Source organism: Sorghum bicolor, chromosome 4 (assembly GCF_000003195.3).
Source record: "Sorghum bicolor cultivar BTx623 chromosome 4, Sorghum_bicolor_NCBIv3, whole genome shotgun sequence".
In the NCBI taxonomy this organism is placed as follows: domain Eukaryota; kingdom Viridiplantae; phylum Streptophyta; class Magnoliopsida; order Poales; family Poaceae; genus Sorghum; species Sorghum bicolor.
The window spans coordinates 55942445-55967492 of record NC_012873.2 but is presented as its reverse complement, the minus strand read 5'-3'; the positions used below and the strand labels follow the sequence as shown (position 1 = coordinate 55967492).

Here is a 25048-nt window from a genome sequence, read left to right as displayed (position 1 = left end):
AAAATATTGTCCAGTTATGAACTAACTAGGCTTAAAAGATTCGTCTCGTCAATTCCGACCAAACTGTACAATTAGTTTTTATTTTTTATCTATATTTAATACTCCATGCATGCGTCTAAAGATTCGATATGACAGAGAATATAAAAAATTTTGAGCGAGCCCAACTGTCCAAGCACACACGGCCCAGGCCAATAGGCCATAGTCGTTTGGGCCTTGTTTAGTTCCAAAAAATTTTGCAAAACAGGCACTGTAGCACTTTCGTTTGTATTTGACAAATATTGTCTAATCATGCACTAACTAGGCTCAAAAGATTCGTCTCGTCAATTCCGACCAAACTGTGTAATTAGTTTTTATTTTCATCTATATTTAATACTTCATGCATACGTTTAAAGATTCGATGTGACGGGGAATCTGAAAAATTTTGTAAAATTTTTAGGAAAGCCTTGGTTTATAAGCCGTATCATGGTTTTTCAGAGGAGCAAACTGCCTCACGTGTCGCGTGACTCGTGAGCGATCCCGGATCCCAGGCACCTACGGCATGCAAGTCGGCAGACACTTTCGATCGGACGCCGAAACACTACTGAAACAGATGGACGGAATCTCGGGAGCAAAAGCACCGGCGCCGTTTGGTCCAGAAAAACCTGCTCCGTGCTGCACACCACGCTCCCTCCTTTTTTCTCTGATGAGATGAGATGTGATTCCATGAAAAGGAAGGACCAGTAGCGGCTGTCCACATCTCGTTTTGTGATGACAACGTAAAAGAGGTAAGAACGCTACCGGACCATATGCACGCCGCGCTACGGCAAAAAGCCACCAAATCTCAACAGCACCCAAGTGACATGATAACAGTAAAGTGATGGCCTTCGTTTTCACCGGTGTTTTTTTTTTTAAAAAAAACCCATAGTATCCCAGCGGTTTCTGCAGAATATATAAGACGGAGTACCCCCAGCATTTCGATTGCTGAAGCAAATGTTTGTGTAGCACCACCCGAAATGGTAACATTTGATATTTCCATTTTTTTTAAAAAAAAGCTTCATGGATTGCAGAAGAAAACTCAACAAACACGCAACTGGTCATAAACTGCTGATCAGATATCCCAACAAAGCATTCCAGGTTGGCAAAGATAAACAAACACACTAGTGTAGTACCGGAGGAGTGCGAAGCAAACAAAAAGACTTGGGTCTTGTTTAGTTCACCCTGAAAACAAAAAAGTTTTCAAGATTCTTCGTCATATCAAATCTTGTGGCACATGCATGAAATATTAAATATAGACGAAAACAAAAACTAATTACACAGTTTAGCTGTAAATCACGAGACCAATCTTTTGATCCTAGTTAGTTCATGATTGGATTTGTCACAAACAAACGAAAGTGCTACAGTACCGAAAACTATTCATTTTTCGAAACTAAACAAGGCCTTGGAAAAAGTCGTCGGCAGGCGTTCTCACGAAGCCAACAAACACACACTGCGCCGACCACTCGCCCCCCACTGACAATGTGACCAGCCGCACTTTGGTCCCACTCATCATTGACTCATTGCTTCCCAACATCCCGGTACGTGACACGAGGCCCGCGTTTTAAAAACACCCTCACACCTCACCGCGCGTTTTCCTCCACTCGGTTTTATTCCCCGCTCCCTCCCCAACTGCGCGCACAAACGCTCCGCCCACTCCGCTGCTTGCAACTGCAAGAGGATCCATTCATTTCCATCGCTGCTGCTCGAGCTCGGCTGCTACCAGTAGTGAGCTGTATACCAAATATATATATATATATATATATATATATATATATATATATATATATATATATATATATATATATATATATATATATATATATATATATATATATATATATATATATATATATATATATATATATAGGATATATATATATATATTTGTATATATATATATATATATAACTGCTGGTCTCGATCGAGTCGTCGCCCAGTTGGTTAATAGCAGAGGCAGCATCGCCCACGCCCAATCATCCGCCCCCAAATCCCCAGAAGCACCCACCCCCCTCGCGCGCGAGATCCCACGCGCGTCCCACCAGCAGTCCAGCACCACCTCCTCCCGCGGATTCCCTCCTCCTCCTCCAGCGCGGTCCCAGGCCGGCGGTGGCCTGCGGAGGCCCTGCGACGAAGACCCATGGACGGGGCGGCGAAGAAGAAGATGACGCGGAGCATCTCGCGGCAGCTCTCGTCGGGGGCGGCGCGGCTGTGGCGCCAGCTGTCGCTGGACCCGCACACCCCGCGCCGCGGCGGGCCGGGGCCGGGGGCGGGGGCGGGGGCACGGCAGACGCGGTTCGCGATCGCGAGGCAGTCGTCGCTCGACCCGACGCCGCGGGGCGGGCCCGACGGGTCGTCGGCGCACCAGCAGCTCGCGGTGCCGGAGAACCTGGACGCCACCATGCGCCTGCTCTTCGCGGCGTGCCAGGGGGACGCCGCCGGGGTGGAGGAGCTGCTCAGGAGCGGGGTGGACGTCGACAGCATCGACCTCGACGGGCGCACGGCGCTGCACATCGCCGCCTGCGAGGGACAGGGGGAGGTCGTGCGCCTGCTGCTCGACTGGAAGGCCAACATCAACGCCCGCGACCGATGGGGTAGCACGGTTCGTCAACTCTACTAGACTATTACCACTACTTCATTACTAGCTCTTTCTGTTCCTCTTTGACGAACGCGATCGGTCTAGTTCTGCTGTCTTGTCCCGGTTCACTGAATGCGTGGAGCCTTTGTAGTTTCTGATGTGCTTCAGCTCGTACTAATGGGAAGTACGAAAAGAACATCTATAAAGCACCTTATCTAACTGAACTTATAGAGAATAGTCAATGGCACGTTAGCTGAACAGATTTCATGGTTTAAACTATGCAACTGGTTATTTATAGAGAATAGTCAACGTCTCAACGATTTTGACTAGACCAGCATGATAAGAGGAAGTACCTTATCTAACTGAACTTTATCTCTGCCTTCCTGCATTTTTATGGACGATTTTCAGCCAGCAGCAGACGCGAAACATTACGGCCACTTCGAAGTATATAATCTTCTGAGAGCAAGAGGAGCAAAAGTTCCGGTACTATATTTCGCTGACGCAAAAATACTGAGCTATTCCTTTTTTTAGAAGAAAAAAGATGCAAGGGATCTGAGCCATTCCTCCTCTCTTGCTTTCTCAGATACTGTATATATTTAACATGTGCTTATTTTACTCCTAGAAAACCAGAAAGACTCCAATGGCTGTGTCAAATCCGAAAGAAGTTCCAGAGTATGAATTGAACCCACTTGAACTGGAGTTCCGAAGAGGAGAGGAGGTCACAAAGGCATGTTTTTTTTTTATTATAACATTGTCTGCTTATTCTTCATTTTACTCTGTTCTTGATGTTTTTGTACTTTGGGTTCGTGTTATTCAGTGACTTCCACTAAGAGATTTCCACATTGAAGCTCAAGCTAAAGGATGATTTCTAGAATTTTCAGATCTATTTATGTTTTCTCTATCTGTTCGTGCAAGTGTACATTACCTTTAAAATTTGCATACAATTGTGACAGTCCTTGCCATACAATTTTGCAGGGTACATATCTGGCAAAATGGTATGGCTCGAAAGTGTTTGTTAAGATACTTGACAAAGACAGCTTCTCGGATGCTGATAGCATGTAATGGCTCCCTGCATTAACTCTTGTCTTGAGTAATCTTTTATATTGATTACATGTGCATTCTTTTATACCTTCCATTGTGTCAAATGATGTTGAATAATCAACAGCATAATTAATTCCTTCTGACTCGCTCTGTAAGTTCATGTGTAACTACAATTTCAGGATGATCTTGAAACTTGTTCCGCATGTCACCTAGGTCCCTGAACTATTAATTTGCATATGCAGGTCCCTAAACTTACGTAGTTCACTCGAGGTCCAAACCTATATAATTAGTATTGATTTGTTTACTTAGCATCTATGGCAGCATCCATGTCAATGAAAATTTGAAATTCATCATTCATATCACTATTGGGTCACACATCATAGCCCAGTGGGATGCACATGTTTAACATTCGCGCTCCCCAGATGTCATGCGCCCAACGATTGTCGGTGAGCGCCTCGCGTAGATAGCGTCTCCGACCGGCCCTGGACCATTGTGTTTAATAAACCATGCTACAAAGCGGGTTTGCCATATAGTTAGTCTGTAATATAACCTAAAATATGTCTGTACCATTGTAATTTTTGTTCTGTTTCATAGGGATTGGCCTATTAATTAACTTTTGAGCTATTGTTTTCTTTGTTCAGAAATGCGTTCAAACACGAGCTTACCTTACTTGAGAAAGCACGACATCCCAATTTGGTCCAATTTGTTGGAGCTGTCACACAAAATGTCCCGATGATGATTGTTTCAGAGTACCATCAAAAGGTAAGTTACTATAATTGACTGAACAAGACAAATTTCTGTATTCAGTTTCAATTTGTTGCTCAAGCCATTCTCTTTCAAATAGCACTCTTTTTACACATAAAATCTATGCTGTCTTTGCCATTGATGTCAATATCCATTTTTCCATGATTAGGGTGATTTAGCCAGTTATCTTGAGATGAAAGGTCGCTTGAAGCCTCACAAAGCTATAAGATTTGCTCTTGAAATTGCGAGGTGTGTGAATACTCATGAAATCTATATTGTTTTTAAATGATTGTCCTTTTGATAAAATTTTATGTACCTTGCGGCTTGCAAAATGTTGATTGAAGTGCAGCGAGTAGGGGTAGTACACTATTTTATACTCACATAGAAAAAAGATACTCTTTCCTGGCTTATTGATCAGAATGGCAGGACTGTTCTTTTAGGTGTGGTAACACACATATGTGTTTTCAGATAGCAATTTTGTGTTGATTCAGTTGGATACAATAGAAACAACACTATGAAGCTTGTTTCTGCTACCTCTACAGTTGAACCGAACAAAAAGTGTTCAGGATTTTTTTTCCCTTCTTGTTCAGGGGACTGAATTATCTCCATGAGTGCAAGCCTGACCCAATCATTCACGGACATTTGTCACCAAAGTAAGCTCATTAAGCATTATTCCATCGTTGAATTCGTTCAAGACTTTTAAATATGTGGCTACATGTATGCTGTACGCTATGATACTTTGGTAAGGTTGCAGAAACATCGTTCGGGACGATGAAGGACAGCTTAAGGTGGCTGGGTTTGGATCACTGAGTTTGACTAAAGTTTCTGAAGACAAAGTACAAATGGTTCAGCCAGTTACAAAACTAGACAGTATGTTGCACTCACTCAGATGTTTTTTTGTTATTAAAGAAGAGCTTTGGTTTATAAATGGACCTTAGATATCACCATCTCGAAGGAAAAAATAGTTCGAATGTTCAATCCATGTTATGCTCCTCCTACCCTCTTTCTTTATTATGCCTTTGCCGTCGAAATGTAAGTTCGTGAGTTTGGTCAGTTCCTTTTTCAGATGTAGTGTCCATTTGCTTTTAGAATTAATTTGACACCAATCTTATCTTATTATATAATACTATTTTAGCTAGTGTCCGAGTTCCTTTCAATACCCCTCCCTGTGTTTATTTGGTAACTCTGTCTTGTAGCCTTGCTGATACTTTCCTCAATGTGCATAGATGTATACATCGCTCCTGAGGTCTACAAAAATGAACCATTTGACAGAAGTGCAGATGTATTTGCATTTGGTCTCATTCTTTACGAGGTACGCAAAGCTATCCAATCTACATGCAAGGAATCCAGGCTAATCATGTGTTGCATCCTGGCTGATGTGTCACTTAGATGAACAGAAATTCTTAGCTTCTCACGTTTACACTGCTTGCCCGTTCTATGGACGGTTCTGGTTCAGATGATTGAAGGAACCCCTGCTTTTCACCCAAAGCCACAAGAGGAAGCAGCTAAGATGATTTGTTTAGAGGGGCTGAGACCACCATTCAAGAATAAACCAAAATACTACCCCAGTGATGTGAAAGAGTGAGTGAATCACACGCAGTGTGCAAGATATTTACTTGTGGAGCTTTGCTTTCACTTGATTGATCAAGTTCTCCTCTTGCCAACTCGACCACACTAGCAGTGTGCAAGATATTTTCGTAGGTGAAACACTGCATTTAGCATCGTGCCATTTTGCTGCTCATGATGGTTCTTTGCACGGCTGCAGGCTGATACAAGAATGCTGGGATACGACGCCTTCCGTCAGGCCAACATTCGCGGAGATAATTGTGCGCCTGAACAAGATACACGCGAGCTGTGCTAAGCAGGGTCGCTGGAGAGACACCTTCAAGCTTCCATGGTACATCTCTGGCTGATCTTATCTTATGAGAATCATCAGTTGCCAATCCCCCAGTCCAATTCCTCTCTGAAGTGTTAATTCTGATGCGCTTTCCAGAACATGAACCTAAGCTCATTGTTACGGCATAAAAATATGTCTCGTGGGGATTGTTGGTCTGAATCATACTCTTCGTTTTATGTGACACAGGAAACAAACTGGAGACAGATAGTTGTAAAGTTCCGTGAGGCTGCCGTCAAGATTTCGCCCCCTCCCTTCAGCAAATGTGAGTAAACACGACTACACGAGTGAAGAAACGTACAGAGTTACAAACAGAAGCCGTTCCTTTTCAGCTCAGGTTCTATACGCGTCCAATACGAGAGCACAGTTTGTAGCCTGTATGACCGTATCTAGGCTTATGCCACCGGCCCATTTCCTCCTGTGATATTTTCATCTTCATCCAAACGGGAACAGTGAACAGAATATTACTTTTCTGAACATTGAGTACGTGCCACTTCCTTTTGAACTCGTACGAGCTACGACATGTGAGCGTTGTAAATTCTACACGATCTCATTTTTTTTGGCAGCTCGCATGTGCGAATTTGCGTATTCATCAGGGGAAAAAAAGGCGAGAAGCCTGCCAAGTTGGGGATGAGTTGATACGCAAAGGCAACGGCTTGGACTTGTAGGACCCCGTACTTGCGTCGTTTGTGTACGTGTGCAGTGTGCTGAAAGAGAACATGAGGCATATGCCGAGAAATATGCTACTCCGAGATTGCCACGGTGAACTAGACCCAGCCCCCAGCGCCCATAGGCGAGCCTGTCCGGTCCGGGATATGCCATCTGGACTGGCATGTGGCATCTGGGCAGGGCAACAAGTCAGAAGAACGGTGCCGAACAGCCGATTCCTCGCGAATTTTCAAAGTCAAATCACGTGTTTTTATTTTATTAGTACGGACCACCGAGAAGCTTGGAACTGCTTTGATGGAGAACAACTTCTAAGGCCTTGTTTAGTTCCGCACCGATTTCGGGACACTGTAGCAGTTTTGTTTGTTTGTGGTAATTATTGTTCAATCATAGTAGTGTTGGCAATGGGGAAATCCCCATCGGATATGAACTCCCCAGACCCATCCCCGTGACAATAATATGACACCACGGGTATCCCCATATACACTGATGGGTGGGGGAATTTCTCCAGACCTATACCCGGGTGGGTAAATTAGACCCGGCGGGTCACCCATACCCGCCAAACATCAGCAATTCACAAGCACCAGTCACGTAGTAGCAATTCACAAGCATCGTCACATAGCCATTCACAAGCATCGTCACATAGCCACCTCACCATATACCTAGCAAATAGCAACATAATAATTTCTGCTGCAACCACTAGTCAGAACACCATAATAGTTCATTGTCCATACAAATCACGTAGTAGAGAGTAATACTTTGGTAGCACTACATAGGGTTTCAGTGTCTGGGCTGCCGGTGGACTGGTGGCTGGTGGGCTTCTTTAGTTTTGGGCTGGGTATTTTTCACCCATGGGTAAATGGGTATGGGGACTACTAGAACGTCCCCATACCCGCGTACCCAATAGGTGAAGGGTTTGCTCCGTTTGTGTACCCATGGGTACTGGTTTTACTCCATATTGATACCCTAATAGAGTAAATACCCATCGGATCGCGGGTCGCGGGCCCCATTGACATCTTTAAATCATAGACTAACTAGGCTCAAAATATTCGTCTCGTAAATTTCGACCAAACTGTGCAATTCGTTTTTTTATATTTAATACTTCATGCATGTGTTTAAAGATTCGATGTGACAGGGAATCTTGAAAAGTTTTTGGATTTTGGGTGGAAGTAAACAAGGCCTAAGACTCTATTACTCTCTGCCCTAAAAGAACAACTTGAAAAATTTCTAACTCTCTTGAAAATAACCGTATATCTAGTTTTTAAAAAGTTAAAAAAAATCTTTTTCAATATACTATTGATGTTTTTGTATATCTTATGTTTGTTATGAAAATAATATATTAGAAAAGGGAGTGTGTTATTTTAGAATGAATGGAGTAGTTTGATAATTTAAAATTTGAAAGAAAGAAACGTGAAGTCAAGAAACACAATAGCTGGTTTGTTCGCTGGTCTGAAAAACAATAGCTGAAAGTACTGTTCGTTGATTTATTGTGAGAAAAAAGCACTGCTAGCTGACAGAAAAGGTATGACTTATAAGACAAGACAAGCGAACATGCTCATGCAAGGTAAATTAAGGGCGTGTTTGGCAGAATTTCTCTCCAGCTCCGGCTCCATCTCGTCAGAGAAGCTTTGTTAAACGTTTTTCTAGAGAAATTATTTTTAAACGAAAGTGCTATCCTCTGTAACAGCACTTTGGAGTAGCCTTGTTTAGTTCCGGAAAGTGAAAAGTTTTCGGTACTGTAGCACTTTCGTTTGTTTGTGACAAATATTATCCAATCATGGGCTAACTAGGATCAAAAGATTCGTCTCGTGATTTACAGCTAAACTGTGTAATTAGTTTTTATTTTCGTCTATATTTAATGTTTAATGCATGTGCCACAATATTCGATGTAACGGAAAATCTTGAAAACTTTTTGGTTTTCATGGTGAACTAAACAAGACCTATGAAGAATAAACTTTCCGTGCAACGAATAGTTCGATCAGACGGTCAGGTGACTTGCAGATCAGCACCTCCACTCCAGCAGGGGACTTGCGGCGGGTTCCACTCCGTTAGCCCTCCGCAAGACGTGCGGCGGCTTGCGGCCGCTCCTACCTGTTAGTACTTTTTTTTTTCTTTCTTCCTCCACACGCCTGCTTCACCTCCCCCCTCCCTGGCTCCTTCCAACTGCCCCTCTTCTTCTTTCCCTCTCCCTCCCTCCCTCCCCTGCTTCCCCTCCTCCAAAGCCCTAAACCCCACCCCAGCGCAGCTCGGTGTGCCAACCCACTCGCCCGCCCGGTCGGCGCCGCACCCCTCGCCCGGTGAGCGCCCCCCTCCAGGAGGCGATCCTCTCTGGCTCTCTCTGTCTCCCCCCTTCCCGTATTACTTTTTGTTCCCCATTGGCATTATGTTTTAGGTTCTGTTTGGTGCGAGTCGAGTTCGCTCGCCGTTGCGTCGGCGGTTTGGTGATGATCCAGGGATGGTTTCATCAATGGGATCACCAATCAGTGACTACGCATGCTGCTCTTTGTAATTTTTAAATTTTGTCCTTTTTTTGGGGAAAATTTTAGTGGCGATCGGTGAGTTTTTTGGGGTCTATGCGGTAGCGAAAAGGACCGAATTGAATCTGTGCTTAATCGCTAATTCGATCCCAGTGAGTTAATTTTTAATTTTTTAATGAAGAAGCCACGGTGGCCTACTAGTGATACGCGTCGTTGTCTCGTTGCTGCCCTTTCCTTTACTTACTGTTGCCGTACTTATTGGAGGTTTGCGCCTCCAACCATCCTTTGCCTGTGAACTGTAGGGGTGGTCGCTGATGAATGGTGGTGACTATTCTAATTGCCCGTGCACTTGGGTTATATGTCGAGTTAATTTCATGGAAAGAAGGCCCTCACCTGTTCCTTTGTTGTTCAGTCCCTTAGGCTGGTTAGATTAGTTATTTTTTAATATATATTTAGTACTCCACGCATGCGTCCAAAGATTCGATGTGATGGGAAATATTGTAAACTTTTGGGATTTTGAGTGCATCTAAACAAGGCCTAAACCAACATGATCAACACGTGTCTTCGTGATGTAGTGTGGAACTGTTGAACTGCTGCTGATGGTAAAAGTCTTTAATCGTCAGATTCCTCTTTGAGATCAGCAAAACATGTGAAACTTTGGCAAAGTAGAGGGTTCGTGTAAACGTGAAGTAGGAATATTTTGGAATGGTTGGTTACTGATGTCTACTCCATCTGTTACTGATATTCAGGCCTTCAGGGACTGTTAGAGGAAGTGCTCTCAATGGTGTCAAAATTAGTTCACAGTTGACCCATGACAGTTACTAGTGATAAATCTGGAAAGTTGGGGCAAATAATAAGGATTGTTCTTATATAACTTCTTACCAGCATCTGTGAGAAGACTCTAGATATTTGTCCGTTTGGGGATTCAAAAATTACATTTTCTGAAACTAAATGCTTGAGGTCAGATGTCAAAAGGAAAAAATACATTGTAAACTTGTTTGTGGTAATACCTACAATCGGATGAACTATGCCAAGCTTGGACACTAATTGCATTAGTGAATTAGCCTAACAGTTCTTATGAATTAGTTGCTAGCTTCCTGTTGTTTGAATAATTATATTTTTAGGCAATTCAAGAGAACTGAAGATTCAATTATATTAGAACAACATCCTAGGATTCCTTGAAAATTGTTGTTACGGTTGTGAAGTCTTATTGCACCAAGCACCTTTGTTCTTTGCAACTATTTTCTTTCTTTATGGGAATAATAAAATCTTATGCTTATGTTTGGACAATTGGACCACTTCAGGATTCTACCCTAAAGGCATGACCTTGGCCTTCCCATCTGGAAATTGAGTAGCAATCAAGTATGGCTTCAAGAGCAATCACGAGGAGAAGGAAATATCTTTTCGATCATGTTAAAACACTTAACCTCTCATCTTCATCCTCTACCTTCCAACATGGAAGAATTGGTTCTGAGGCTGAGCCAAGAATAGCACTACGGTTTCTGGAGCAAAGCTCCGGAGACTCAAGATCTGAGAAGGAGCAATACAGTGTGAATTTGACTAAAAGGAATTTGGCAGGTCTTGCTAATAGATTTCTGCAACGTCCAGCTCATGGGATATCTCTTTCACATTATGGAATTGGAAAGAATGACTTCGGGTTGCCGCTGGGAGCTCGATCTATTCTGCAGTCAGTTCGTGCATCATCAACTGCAACTGCAGGGCAACCTAAGTTGGATATTGATGATGGACAGGGTGAGGATCAGAAGCAAAATAGAAAGAAAAAAGAGGCATCCCCAGAGGAATGTGATCAGGCTGTGGAAGGCCTAAGTACTGCAAAAGCTAAAGCCAAAGCTAAACAGGTCCAAGAATCTCCGAAGGCTAGCCAATCAGTTATGCAGAAATTCTGGGCAAGGCTTCTGGGTATTGGCCCTGCTCTGCGAGCTGTGGCTTCAATGAGCAGGTCTCAGTTCCTTCCTTTGTACCTACATGCGCACATATAAGAAGAATGATTGGTCTGTTTCTTTCTTAACTTACGTAACTTTACCTCTTTGTTTGTCAAGGGCTGATTGGGCTGCAAAGCTTAAGCATTGGAAGGATGAATTTGTTTCTACACTGCAGCATTACTGGTTAGGGACAAAGCTACTATGGGCAGATGTTAGAATCTCATCAAGATTGCTGGTGAAACTTGCTGGTGGAAAAAGCCTTTCTAGAAGAGAGAGGCAACAGCTGACACGAACAACAGCTGATATCTTCAGGCTGGTACCATTTGCTGTGTTCATCATTGTTCCTTTCATGGAGTTCTTACTGCCAGTGTTCCTGAAGTTATTTCCAAACATGCTTCCATCAACATTCCAAGACAAAATGAAAGAAGAGGTATGTGTTTGATTGGTTTCAGAACCAGAGATTATACTGGTTTGGCGGTGTTACATTTCTTGGCATGCGAATAGTACTCTGTATGTCACAAACTCACTGCTGCACATTTGTTATTAGTGTATTAGTTCCATGGCACAGCATACCTTACTGTTGCTCTTGTTGCTGTAGATAGTCATTTTTGCATCTCATGTTTGAACTGGGTCTCCTTTGCCATTTTGTGTCATGACTACTGACTGAAGACATTATCATAGCGCAAACTGATTGGCTTAAGGACATGATTCATTTTACTGTGCAGGAAGCATTGAAAAGGAAACTAAAAGCAAGGATGGAATATGCGAAATTTTTGCAAGATACAGCAAAAGAAATGGCAAAGGAAGTTCAAACATCACGTAGTGGGGACATAAAACAGACTGCTGAAGATCTGGACGAGTTTTTGAACAAGGTATATATTCTTTCTATGCTCCAATCATTACTATAAGTTATCCATTGTAACAAGGTATAAATTCTTTCTATGCTCCAATCATTACCACAATTAGTTATGTATTGTAAACAGCCGTTTGCTATTCTGTGATTGGATAACATACCTAAATTTTGCTTAGGTAAGGAGAGGTGAACGTGTCTCTAATGACGAAATCTTGAGCTTTGCAAAACTTTTCAATGATGAACTTACTTTGGATAACATGAGCAGGTTCGATGTTCTTTTACCTTACCTGTATAAATTGATCATCAAGCTATCAAAGTTACACCAGTGACTAAACTGTTGCTTGGTATTTTTTCTGCAGACCACGCTTGGTAAATATGTGCAAATATATGGGTATCCGGCCTTTTGGTACAGATCACTACTTGAGGTTCATGCTTCGCAAAAAACTGCAAGAGTAAGTATTTAAATTGATACTGTAGAAATGCTGGTTTAATTTGCATCTGGAGCATCTATGTACTATTCTGATTGTATCTACTTAAATGCCAGTGTAACATTGGCCTCACTGTGCACAAACTTGCTTTCCTACCTTAATTGAAAGGCAGAACTCCTGCCACCCCTTTCAAAAAGCCAGTATAACAGAAAATGTTCAATTTTGGTAGATCAAACTGTGATGAGGCTTGTGGCCTATCTTTATATTAAGTAGTTTCGAGTTAATATTTCATATTAGTCAATGCACGATGGATGTGCAAGCTTACCAGAATTTAGAAATCTCTGAAACAGATTTAAGGGTGTTTAGGTCGAATAGTAGTTCAGGTTCAGCAGTACACCTTTTTTTTTAAAAAAAAATGATATAGCATCAAGATTCTTTTCTTGTTTCACAATTTGCTAGTTCTTTTGCCCTTTGTCTTGTTTCTGTTTGATTTAATATGCTACCATTTGAATTTTGAACTGTCTTCTTATAGTGCTGCTTATTATTTTGGTATCGGTACCTATCTTTGCAGCATTAAGAATGATGATAAGATGATTCAAGCTGAGGGTGTGGAGTCTCTTTCTGAAGAGGAGCTTCGGCAAGCCTGTCGGGAACGTGGTCACCTAGGTCTACTGTCAACTGAAGAGATGAGACAGCAGGTTTGACCACTTAATCTTATGACATATAATTTTAGACTTCCAAAAGTCGGAAAGAAAGGGCTAAATTCCCTCACCATCCTTGTGGTTAGGGAGATACGTAAACATCTCAATGCTTGTGTGTCTGAGGGGTACTAGGCCTTGTATTTCAGTAGCTTACAGGCAGTGGCAAATGAGAGTAGTTTGTGGTGTTTGGCTGGTTTGTCAGCTGTCCATGAACTACTCATCAGGTCGCTTAACCTTGACACCTACGTCAAGGTCTGTTTGGTCGTGGTTGAGTCTCTATTGTATGTGGCGCGTATGTAACTTGTATTCTCTCTTAATGAAATGACACACAGCTCTCCTGTGTCATGTGAGAGAAAAAGGGAAAAAAAGACAGCAACACCTTTAACTCAGGGGCAGATCCACAGTGCAAGAAGTGGTGTCCTGTGATATCAGTGGCTTGAGGAATTACCTTTGTAACACTACCGTTATGCAACCCTATAGGCTACTGCTTTAGCAAGATAATTGACTGGTGGCACCACTGAATTAATTTCCTAGATCAACCCCTGCCTTAACTCGTTATGCTATGGAATGGAGTAGTCATCCTGCATTCCTATGATATAGTTGGGCTATGCTCCATCCATTTCCATGTAGGTCCTGTTTTGTGTTCTTCCCAAGAATACATGATATTTTTCTTAGTTCGTAGCTGCATTTAAGCACCTATATGAGCTACAAAGTGCCATGTTTACATTTCCTAGTAAATATCATCTTTTTCTTTAATCTTTCTTAATTGAAACTTTTATGTCCTTGTTACATTTTTCAAGTCTGATGTACTGTTGAGGAAATGTTATGACAGCACTTAGCTTGCACTTTCAATCAAACACAAATGATATTGAGGGATTACACAGCCTTTGAGTTTAACTGCAAGTTCAAGGAAACCATTTATATAGAAAAAAATAACTAATGCCATATAAATGCATATAAAATTATGCTAGTAACGTTCATCTTTTTTGCCAGCTCCGAGACTGGTTGGATCTCTCACTAAACTATGCAGTGCCATCTTCACTTCTCATACTTTCAAGGTAAATTTAGTAAACATTTTCCCAGTTGTCATGCTATTTTTATGCTTGCATTCTTATGTTCGGTAATTCTGTCAGAGCTTTTACTGTATCTGGGAAAGTGAAGCCTGAGGAAGCTGTTGTAGCAACACTATCTTCACTACCGGATGAAGTTGTGGATACAGTTGGGACAGTACTGCCATCTGAAGATTCAGTTTCTGAGAGGAGGAGAAAACTTGAATTCCTTGAGATGCAAGAAGAACTTATCAAGGTGACGTGTACATATGCATCTTTTTATTTCTCTAGAGATAGCATATAGATTGTAATAATTAAACAATGTGTTTTTTTTAACCTCCCATTGTGCCAATGCAGCCATACTCTTTGGGGACATAAAACCACTGTACTGATAAGCTGATAGAGAACTTCCCTCCACTGAATGTGTACCTGCTGGCTTGTAGTTTGTAACCTACGTTTTATTATTAGTCGAAAAAGCTAGAGTTAAGCCACATATTTAATTTTATCTAACCCAATGCGCTGTTTCAGATTTTGAAATTCCTACTTTCGTGCATTGTTATTCCGTGCTCCCTAGTTATACATCATGCTTGAATCCCTAGTTGGATCCTGTGTGTAAACTTCATAGGAGATCCTGTTCATATCTTTGTAACGTGGTAGATGTTCAGATGAGCATAATTACTTAGCCTTCGTTTCGATTATAGAGATTAGGTTTAATCTCTTTGAATCGGTAGGGAATTGAACTAGAACCCCTTCATATTCAAAGGAATCTGCCTAGTCCCTATCCATTAAAGTTTCTCATTACATGGTTTATGCAGTTTCATGGTTAGGGAGAAGATGTTCAATTAAGAGAATCTGAAATGAAAATGTTATTACAAATTAGATTTCGTAATTGATATCCCCAAGTTTGTAACTCGAGCCATGCTTCCAATTTGTGTAGTTTCTAATCCCAATGTTGTCATCTTATCTGGAGTGCTTAAAGACTCGCACTGTAATTATAGCAGATTTGTTCTCTTTCACAAATCTGCAAACAGATTTTACTTGATAATTATCCTATGTTTGTCAGAACATGCATTTTTTATATTTAACCCAATCATTTTGTTTTGTTAAAATAATGCTGCAAATCTATTATTGATTTTTTAATGCAAAAATATATTCAGGAGGAAGAGAAAAGGAAGGAGAAAGAAGAAAAAGCAAAACAAGAGGAAGAGGAAAAGACAAAGCTCAAAGAACCAGAGGGTGTTGCTGAAGATTTAGCTTTGAAAGAAATGACAGAGGCTACTGCTAGGGAAGAAGAACTGCGAAAGGCAAAACAACACGACAGGGAAAAATTCTGTAATATCGGCCGAGCATTGGCAGTGCTCGCATCTGCATCAGTATGCTCCTATACAATCAGTATTTTTCATTTATTAACTATACACGTTGACAGTAACAACACAGTAATTATGAACACTAGTGTCTCCTCATTCCATCCTCTGTCTGATCTTTTTGTAACTTGTATTTGCAGTCTGTAAGCAAGGAGCGTCAGGAGTTCTTGGGACTTGTCAACAAGGAGGTATAATATGAAGTGGATTAGACAAACAAATACTCATGCAGGCATCTTTCATGGTATTGCATATATAAATATGTACACTGGATATTTAATAGGACTTTTGTCCGCATGCAGATAGAACTATACAACTCAATGCTTGAAAAGGAGGGTACAGAGGGTGAAGAAGAAGCTAAGAGAGCATACATAGCTGCTAGAGAGGAATCAGACCGTCATGCTGAGGCTGCTGCAGAAGAAAAAGTCTCATCAGCACTTATTGAGAAGGTAAGGAATCCTTCAGGGATGACCCCTAATTGAGCAGTGTCTACCTAAAATCTGTTTATATTTCCCATAATTTGTTGCTACTACTCTTGGAACTATGCTGCCTGAATAGCCTTGAATATCGACAGTGAAAACTATAAACAAATATCTAAAAGTTGGAGATAAGGGTGCAAACTTTTACTGCAAATTGTAACTAAGGTCTATATTGACAAGACTAGGTAACTAAAAGGCCTCTGATTTTCATTATGATGATGTAATCTTAGAAAGCCTACCTGAACTGAACACCTTTTTTGGCATTTTAAAAGTGCTGCAAAGGAAACAAGCATCCACATGCTTTTTTATCTTCAGTATGTTGTTGGCATATGTATGCTATTATATCCTTTTTTTGGTTGAATATTTATGATTCATGGGTTTGCTGTTCACATGAATCACATATAACTACGAACTTTGCTGCATTCAGGTTGATGCTATGCTCCAAGAATTAGAAAAGGAGATTGATGATGTGGATGCACAAATTGGAAATCGTTGGCAACTACTTGATAAGTAAGTCACTTGTATGTATGGATCTTTTTATGTTGTGTGCTTGTCAGCCAGTGCATTTTGTTACTGAGTTCTCCCTGATAGGGAAACTTAATGCTATTTTTTGTTAATTTACAATCGGCATTAACTCTGTTGCCCTGTCAAAACACAGTTGTGTGTCGGGTGTTTCTGTGATCTACCTAACCATATTCAGAGGATTGTTTTATGAAATGCACTAGTTCATAAACTCATCTTCCTTGTGGAGTCCCTGTAAAGCATGGAGCATGGTTGCTGCTTCCTATTATCCTAAGATGTCTGGGATGACCTACTTTGTCAAACATTGAAGTCATTTGTAATATGCCACCATAACCATTTTGCACATAGTCCTCAGCATCATGATCCAATTTGTACACAATTTTCAGGGACCATGATGGCAAAGTGACACCTGAAGAGGTGGCGGCCGCAGCAGCCTATCTCAAGGACACCATAGGGAAAGAAGGCGTGCAAGAGCTCATCAGCAACCTTTCTAAAGACAAAGGTTCGTTCACCCGTGACACCTACATGCTGTTCCAGTGTTGCATCTGTCCTTTTTTTCTTTTCTGAATGTTCTCTTTATGCACGCCTTCAGAAGGAAAGATCCTTGTTGAAGATATTGTGAAGCTAGCATCCCAAACAGAGAACAATGAAGAGGAAGAGGAAGCACGGCAGTAGCTGGTAGAGTATTTGGAAACATCGCACTCGTTTAGATAGGTGGCCTATTATTATACACATATTATTTCAGCAGCCAGAGCTCAGAAATTCAAGAGACCTCAGCTACCTATCGGCAGTGTCATATGTATTGAAAGGCAATGCGGCCATTTTTTGTGCCTCTTGGCTGACTTTGATAGTGACTTCCAGTTAGTAAGGTAGACTTCCTGTAGAGATGCTCATGCTGACATGCATTTAGTTAGGCGCGGTGCTGTGGTTTGGCAGGTAATTGCAACAAATTTCGACCGGTTACTATGGACGTGGAAAATACAGACCAATTGTTATGCTACTATGCATCCCGAAATTTTGAATCGGTTTCGAATTCGTAAGTGATGGTTGCTGGATGTTTGGGTAATGTATTGACCATGAAGTTTATGGAATCATATGTTTGAGCTGATTTTATCGTGACCAGTTATGATTTGTTGTGTATTGTTCTGCTTGGAGTCTTGAGTTGAAATTTAAAATTGTGAATTTGCACCAAAATGTTTCTGGACGATCAGGACCATATTGAAACTCAGGCTCTGGCTCCTATATTTAGGCCTTGTTTGACACAGCTCAACTTCACTAGTAAAGCTATTTATTTTTTTAAAAAATGACTTCATTTGCAACTTTCTAGATGAAGCTAAGCTATTTTGAAAAAAAAAATGTTTAGTAAAATATCTTTGCATAGATGGGAGAGATAAATAAGGGAGAGAGCTGGGAGAGATAAATAAGGGAGAGAGCTGTAATAAGCTACTTTTTTTAGTTTCATCCTAACTCATGTTTTTCTGATTCTGAGAGAAGAAAAACAGCTTCACCCATGAAGCTATTTTGAAAATAAGTGTTTGGCAAAAAAAAAAAAACAGCTCACAATAGCTTATGAAGCTGTTGTGAGCTGTACCAAATAAAACCTTACACGCTGTCAGCCATGTTGCTTGTACAACAAACAATGTGTGCAGTGAAGTAATCGAAGTCGCATTCAGTTTGTAAAAGTTACCAGAGTATGAATGTTCGTTCTTTTTTATTCCCCTTCTTTTTGTGTAGGAACCTGTTCACCAATCTTCTAATATCCTTGACCTTGAGCAATCCAATACACCAGTATACCACTTGCACTATTTCTTTCTTTCCAACTTCTAGAATTTTAAGACGTGTTGCAAGACCCCTAAGAGTAAACTATATTACCTACTTCTCTGTGCCAAAATAGAGGTAAATTGTATTACCTACTTTCTTTCCAAAATTATAGATCATTTCGGCTTCTGTAGGTACATATCCACTATGTTAGATACATACCCTCCCAAATTGTAAGTCGTTTTAGCTTGTCTAGATTCATAGTTTCTACAATATTTAGTTAATGCATAGCAAAAACTATAAACCTTGAAAAGTCAAAACGACTTGCAATTTAGAACATAGAGTATATATTTAAAAAACAACCAATAATTTCAAACAGAGCCCACATTTTTCACGTTTATGACGGGTTTATTAGTTTTGAATTAATTAGCTTTGTCCTAAATATCGAGAAGAATAACTGAATTTCCCATAGAGCTCTCCTTTGGCATGTCTTGTTCCATGATTGTTGCCAAAGTACCCAATGACCACAGTCAGGAAACACTAACACCCTCCATGCTTTATATTTCTATATGCAGTAGACATCGATCTGGTGATCGACAATGGGAATTCAAAGGCAACTGGCACTGCACTCATGAGCCATGATAGAGCTGTTCCAAAAAAAAATCATTTACATATCACAAAAAAGGACACGGGGATTTGTACATTACAAATAGAACTTGTGGATACTGGATTCCCCGAGTAAATTAGGTGCAACCTGTCTTGCTGAAATCAGCCAAAAAAAATTGTGTGAGACTAAATTTCCATCCTGGGCCAGATACCTTGGATCACATTGAGGTAATTGTTAGTGCCGGCGTCCATATGTAAAATTTCTCACGGCAGGAAGTCAACGTATGTACAGAAATCCTGGGAAGAACAAATATAGTTGCCACAATTCAGGTGAGGTGACTATAGTTGAACAAAGCATACCAAGTAGTAGGAGTAAATCAGGAAAACCTGTTCTAAATGTTAGCAGTGCCCCCTAGCGGCCTAGCCAGATGCAGATGCTGGGGCTCCATTTGCCTGTTGAGATGTCTCTGTGAGCTTCTGACCACGAGGTCGCTTCCTTTTTTCGTTGGCTGAAGTATCTTGCATGGTCTCATTTGGCTTTGGAGGCACCTAGCCATACCACCCCGTGCCATTGAATGCCATCAATTCATGCCAAAAAAAGTCCTTGCAAGATGAATGGAACTTGCAAACAAACATAAACTCAAACCTGGAACATCTGCTGGTACATCACTGGCATCAGAACATTTCCAAAAGCATGTGGGTCAACACCACTCTGAAAATTTGAATCAGCAACAGTCAGTAGAATATTCCTACCGAATAGAATCTACCTCAAAGTAAAATAATAAAGAAAAAACTTGAAAATAAAGAACAATTACCGATTAATAAGTACTCCCTCCATCCTAAATTGTAAGTTGTTTTGGATTTTCCAGGCACATTGCTGTGCATCCGCTGTCTAGATACATAGCAAAAACTATGTATCTGGAAAAGCCAAAATGACTTACAATTTGGAAACTGGAACGGAGTGATATATGATTTATTTTTGTTAGAAGATAAAATATTATTTTACCAACTATAGAGAACAATGAATAACTACTGCTTATTGCAAACATTCCTGATTTAATATGCAAGAAAAGCATCTAAATATCCGGAAGAGTGCGGATTTGGCACCCAGGGAGGCTAGCACCCTCTTTATCTGGAGCAGACATCTTAGTAGAAATAAACAGAAGAAAATGGAGGTAATAGAGCCGTCTTCCTCTTCCTCACTGCCACTGCGCCACACAGCCCGCACCACCAATCGTCTTCCTCACACCACCAACAAGCATGCTAGCCATGGGCCTGCTCCCTTGTGACCTCCTTTGCGCCACCCAGTCTCCTCCTAGCTCCAGCTGCCGCATCACTGAGGAGGAGGCGCAGATCCACTGGCTTCTTGCACCGTCGCTTGACCTTGAGTATGGGCTGGCACTCAGTCATGGATGCAACGCTCATGGGGGAGGGACACACTCACAGTCACAAGGGAGGGGCACTCTCATGGAGAGGTGCATGCGCTCACAGGGGAGGGCACACTCGTGGAGAGCCGCACATGCTCATGGGGGAGGGCGTGCTCATGGGGCGCTCAGACGGGAGCAGAGGAATGCAAGGCTGGGGCCGCCACGGACGCGCTCACGGGGGAGGGCTGTGCTCATGGTGAGACACGGACGGAAGTGGAGGAACGCGAGACAAGGAGGAAGAAGGTGGAGGAAGAAATACCATCACAGCCTGCTGTCAAAACAAATCTCAGTGATGCTAGGCAATGACTCCATATAAGGAGGGTGCCAGCACCCCTGGGCGCCATACTATTTTCGTATCATGAAAATTTGGTTTTCTAGTGCCTGTGGGATTTCGTCAAAGATACAAGTCAGCATATATGACCATTTGTTCTGACATACCGGTACCATGTAGACAATGCTTGGCTGAAATGCTGCTTGACTGCCTACAAATTGCTGGATATTAGCTGGTACTCCAATGTAGCCAGTAGGAACTATTCCTTTTTCTGCTCCTCCCTGGAGTAAAAATAGCAACCAATCAATATCTTATTTTTAAGGAGGTCTTTAATGAAGCATATAGTCTTACAAACTAATATCCTCAGCCAGATGTGTCAACTAAGGATATAAAATTAACTAATGCTTAGTGCAATCTTACCTTTTGGATTTGCGGTACTTGCATGACTGCTGGAGCCTGCATATTGCAAAACAACCCATTTAAGCAAATCATATGGACTACCGATTCTAATTTCCACGAAGCTTACAAGCAAACATGTGTATATAAGATTTATTATAGGTTGAACCAGTACCTCTGGTCCTTTGAGACCATCATTTCTGTTTCCAGTAGCTGCACCCACCACGGTTTGACCAGGCACTGTATTTGATTTATTTACTTTAGGAACACGAGACTTGATCCTTGGTTGTGTATCATCATGTGTGTTACTATTTAGCAGAAATTTTTCTGTCTCCCTTACCAACCTCAAAGCAAGGCGATACTTATCTGATAGGACTGCAGAGTCAACAAGTTGCAAACATCTCATTGATAAATAGTCATATCGATCCATGCGATTGTTGGGGACAAGATCGCTTGGAGGGCGTCTCTTCACATGCAACTGTCTAAAATCCTTTTTCCACCTATCAAGAATATAATGTTGTGGAATTTCACGAACCAGTTGAAACTTGAGCATTGAGAGACTATGCCTACATAGTATGCCACTGAATTGGAAACCTCCACATATACAACTAATATTCTTTTCGTCCGCTTTGTATGTCACTGCAAAAATTTTACTCATGGTCCTTTTACCATCTTCAAGGAAAATGCACTCCTTGACATTGAATGTGGAGACAGGCCCATCAACACCAATTAAAGATACGTGGCAGTACATTATGGCTTCAATCTCATCTTGGAACTTCTTGAACATATTATGTGTGTATACCTTTGAGAGCTGCTCTTCCATATAGAATTTTGATACCGGTGGACGTTGCTTATGAAATGTCTCAAAATCTGCTTGGGCCTCCTTCTCATATTTACTCTGCAAAGCCATCTCATACTTGCCAAGAAATTGCTTCAAGGTGGTTTTTAAATCAACATATCCATCAAAAAAAGGAGTGATTGTTTCATTTCTTTGTGTAGCAGACATTCCTGCCCAAAATGTATCCTTAATGAAAACAGGAACCCATGAAGATCGACATTCATAAAGTGATCTTAGCCAATCATTGCCCTGAAGCCCACTATATGTAATTAGAGTATTCCATTCTCCTTCAAACTCATCGATGGTTAATGAATCATACACAGCCTTATGCATCGCCTTGTTGATAGCTCTGTACTCTGACAGCCCACCTAAACGTTCTGCGGCCTTCCTCATTATCTGAAACAAGCACATTCTATGACGGACTCCCGGAATAACCTCAGCTACAGCACTTTGGATGCCCCTACAATAGTCAGTGACAATAGCCTTCGGAAGATTGCCATACATACATGCTATCCAAGCCTTAAGTAGCCATGAATAGGTTTCTGCTGTTTCATCAGAAAGCAGGGCACACCCCATCAAGACAGATTGTCCATGATGATTCACCCCAATAAATGTTGCAAGAGGCATGTCGTATTTACTAGCCACATATGACGTATCAAGTGTGATGACATCACTATAGTACTCACACATGGCTCTTGACCGTGCATCTGCCCAGAAAACATTCCTGGTACAGCCTTCATCGTCCAGGTCAATGACATTGAAAAAGTTGGCATTTTTGGCCTGCATCCGAGTGAAGAAAAGCCGAAGGGCCTCCGAATCTCCAGGTTGGAGCTTCAAACGACCCCTCTCCACAAAGCTGTGGTGCTTGCTCTCGCCAAACAGAAGCTGCTCAAGCTCCCCCAGCTTATCCATGGGCACCTTGCTTGACTCTTCAATAGGCATAGCCCCAGGGCCACCCATACGCATCCTCCTCTTCGCAGGGCCAGAGAGTTGCTTATAAGAGTTCAAAAACCTTGCCATTGCTGGGCTCACTGGATGATTATGGTCGAGGATCGCCAACTCTACATGCAACAATTTATCTCCCCACAACTTCACTCGGATCTTGGCTGGGCAGTTAGTGGTCGATGAAGCCCGTTTCCGAAACTTTGGCTCATAACGTGGCCGCCCTCCTTTGCAGCACATAAGCTCGAGATATAAGCAGGTCCCTTCTTGTGAGAATGAGGACCTCCTTACTGAGACACCAAAGCCAACACGGCGGGCATACTTGCGGTAGAATCGGTTCACTTCTGTGTGATTATTGAACACCATGCCAACTTCCGGAACACCAATATCCTCCCCATCGGACTCCTCCATGCTGGGATCCTAAAAAAAATACATTCATCATGAAACCACTTACATTGCAAACTACTGAAAAATTTTAAAGTTTTTCCAGCTAATACAGAGTGAGGACAACTTAGAAGTAACTTTTTAAAACATAGGTACAGAATGAGTGACTGAGCAAATAGCACGTCCTGAATGTAGGTATTTCAGGATAGCATGACACTAACATTCGGTTTCAACTGCTGGTAAATGCTCCAATGATCATCCAACTAAGATGTGCCTATTATCAATGCCTCCAAAGCAAAGGCTACAACTTGATTTGAACAGAAATGGATCGTAAATTAGAACCTCAAGCCCACACACCCCACAGTGATGAACAGAAATACAGAATTAATAGACACTAGACTGCTTACTTACTAGTAAAAAAACAAATGCTAGTCCAAGTAACGAAAATAGAGTTAATAACTATCCATCAAAACCAAATGAATCAATCAAATCCAAACCCTAAATGACAACCACTGTCTGCCCGCCCACTCTAGTCTAGAGTTCAAAATGAAATCTGAGTCGTTCCTCCCCGGCAGTCACGCCTCGAATCAAGGAAGGAAATGGGAATTTCCCCACACCGAGAAGTTAGCACATATCAAACGCTACGCTCAGGATCACCAAGGCGATAAAAGGATCAGGGACGACGGGGCGAGTCTGACCAGTGCGTTGAGGTCCCGGCGCCGGGCACGGCGCGGGTTCTTGGACGTTGGGAGCGGTTCCTCCACCTCCATCGCCGGAGGGCCCGCCGCCGACGAGGCAGGCTAGGGTTTCGGACGGGTACGGGGAGAGGCGGGTGCAAAGTTTGGTGACAAATGAATTAGGGGGCCGCTACCTGCGCGTCTGCACAAGGGCCCGAGAGAGAGGTGGGGGCGTGGGGCCCGGCCGCTCGCTCCTCACGTCCTCAGACCCTCGGCCCCTCGGGCGTCTCCCGCGCCGCGTCCACACGACCGTGAACGCGAGCAGCTGCTGTTCCGGACCGTCCGAGCTGGGCCGGCGCAGTGCGTGAAGGTAGCGCCTGGCCGCAATCCGTCGTGGCAATGGCTGATGTAGCAGAAAGCCAGAATCCCAGATCTGGATGAGCATGCACAGGGATAATTTCTATTTGCGCCTTAGCCCTGTTTAGATTGGAGATGAAAAATTTTTATGTGTCACATCGAATATATCGAAAAGACGTCGGGAGAGGTTTTTAGAAACTAATTTAAAAACAAATTACATAACTCGTTTGAAAATTAAGACAAATCTATTAAGTATAATTAATCTGTCATTAGCACATGTGGGTTACTGTAGCACTTAAGGCTAATCATAGACTAACTAGGCTTAAAAGATTCGTCTCGCGATTTTTAACCAAACTGTGTAATTAGTTTATTTTATTTTTAACCAAACTGTGTAATTAGTTTATTTTTTATCTATATTTAATGTTCAATGCATGTGTTCAAAGATTCGATGGAATGGATGAAAATTTTTTGGTTGGGGAACTAAACAGGGCCTTATTTAGATCCAAATTTTTTTGATTTAGCTATTGTAGCACTTTTTTATATTTAACAATTATTATCTACTAATGCACTAACTAAGCTAAAAAGGTTCATCTCGTAAATCATAGTCAAACTGTGCAATTAGTTATTTTTAATCTATATTTAGG

The 25048-nt window shown here is 41.8% G+C and overlaps 3 protein-coding genes across 4 annotated transcripts; 2 read left to right on the top strand and 1 right to left on the bottom strand.

Moving 5' to 3' along the window:
• Nucleotides 1928-6834, top strand: LOC8056509 (serine/threonine-protein kinase STY17). The gene is made up of 12 exons (XM_021460140.1): nt 1928-2614; nt 2999-3073; nt 3213-3317; nt 3566-3648; nt 4273-4393; nt 4545-4624; nt 4966-5028; nt 5130-5245; nt 5602-5687; nt 5832-5956; nt 6141-6272; nt 6459-6834. Exons 1-12 carry the CDS (start codon nt 2153-2155, stop codon nt 6478-6480), a joined length of 1470 nt encoding a protein of 489 aa, XP_021315815.1. The 5' UTR covers nt 1928-2152; the 3' UTR covers nt 6481-6834.
• Nucleotides 9077-17870, top strand: LOC8072440 (LETM1 and EF-hand domain-containing protein 1, mitochondrial). Its single transcript, XM_002454105.2, has 15 exons — nt 9077-9232; nt 10717-11372; nt 11473-11785; nt 12081-12227; nt 12385-12473; nt 12568-12660; nt 13208-13334; nt 14331-14395; nt 14471-14642; nt 15544-15759; nt 15891-15938; nt 16050-16196; nt 16654-16736; nt 17135-17250; nt 17341-17870. The coding sequence occupies exons 2-15, from the start codon at nt 10777-10779 to the stop codon at nt 17421-17423; spliced, it is 2295 nt and encodes a 764-aa protein (XP_002454150.1). The 5' UTR covers nt 9077-9232; nt 10717-10776; the 3' UTR covers nt 17424-17870.
• LOC110434967 (protein FAR1-RELATED SEQUENCE 6-like) lies at nt 19042-24378 on the bottom strand. Of its 2 annotated transcripts, XM_021460100.1 has the most exons (7): nt 24069-24368; nt 21382-23406; nt 21231-21266; nt 20978-21091; nt 19759-19824; nt 19500-19661; nt 19042-19409 (listed from the first exon to the last, which is right to left on the bottom strand). In XM_021460100.1, the coding sequence occupies exons 1-6, from the start codon at nt 24138-24140 to the stop codon at nt 19533-19535; spliced, it is 2442 nt and encodes an 813-aa protein (XP_021315775.1). In that variant the 5' UTR covers nt 24141-24368; the 3' UTR covers nt 19042-19409; nt 19500-19532. The 2 variants fall into 2 exon arrangements, 1 of the variants encoding a protein (XP_021315775.1); XR_002452597.1 differs by lacking the exons at nt 19042-19409; nt 19500-19661; nt 19759-19824 and having other exon boundaries at nt 20987-21091; nt 21382-21446; nt 21551-23406; nt 24069-24378.

Coding starts and splice junctions, on each gene's coding strand:
- LOC8056509 (XM_021460140.1), top strand. CDS start 2,153: ATGGACGGGGCGGCGAAGAAGAAGATGACGCGGAGCATCTCGCGGCAG. Junction 3,649..4,272: donor TTCTCGGATGCTGATAGCAT/GTAATGGCTCCC, acceptor TTCTTTGTTCAG/AAATGCGTTCAAACACGAGC. Junction 5,957..6,140: donor TACCCCAGTGATGTGAAAGA/GTGAGTGAATCA, acceptor GCACGGCTGCAG/GCTGATACAAGAATGCTGGG.
- LOC8072440 (XM_002454105.2), top strand. CDS start 10,777: ATGGCTTCAAGAGCAATCACGAGGAGAAGGAAATATCTTTTCGATCAT. Junction 15,939..16,049: donor TGGGACTTGTCAACAAGGAG/GTATAATATGAA, acceptor GTCCGCATGCAG/ATAGAACTATACAACTCAAT. Junction 16,737..17,134: donor CGTTGGCAACTACTTGATAA/GTAAGTCACTTG, acceptor CACAATTTTCAG/GGACCATGATGGCAAAGTGA.
- LOC110434967 (XM_021460100.1), bottom strand. CDS start 24,140: ATGGAGGTGGAGGAACCGCTCCCAACGTCCAAGAACCCGCGCCGTGCC. Junction 23,407..24,068: donor GCCGGGACCTCAACGCACTG/GTCAGACTCGCC, acceptor TATTTTTTTTAG/GATCCCAGCATGGAGGAGTC. Junction 19,662..19,758: donor TGTACCAGCAGATGTTCCAG/GTTTGAGTTTAT, acceptor TGGTATGGCTAG/GTGCCTCCAAAGCCAAATGA.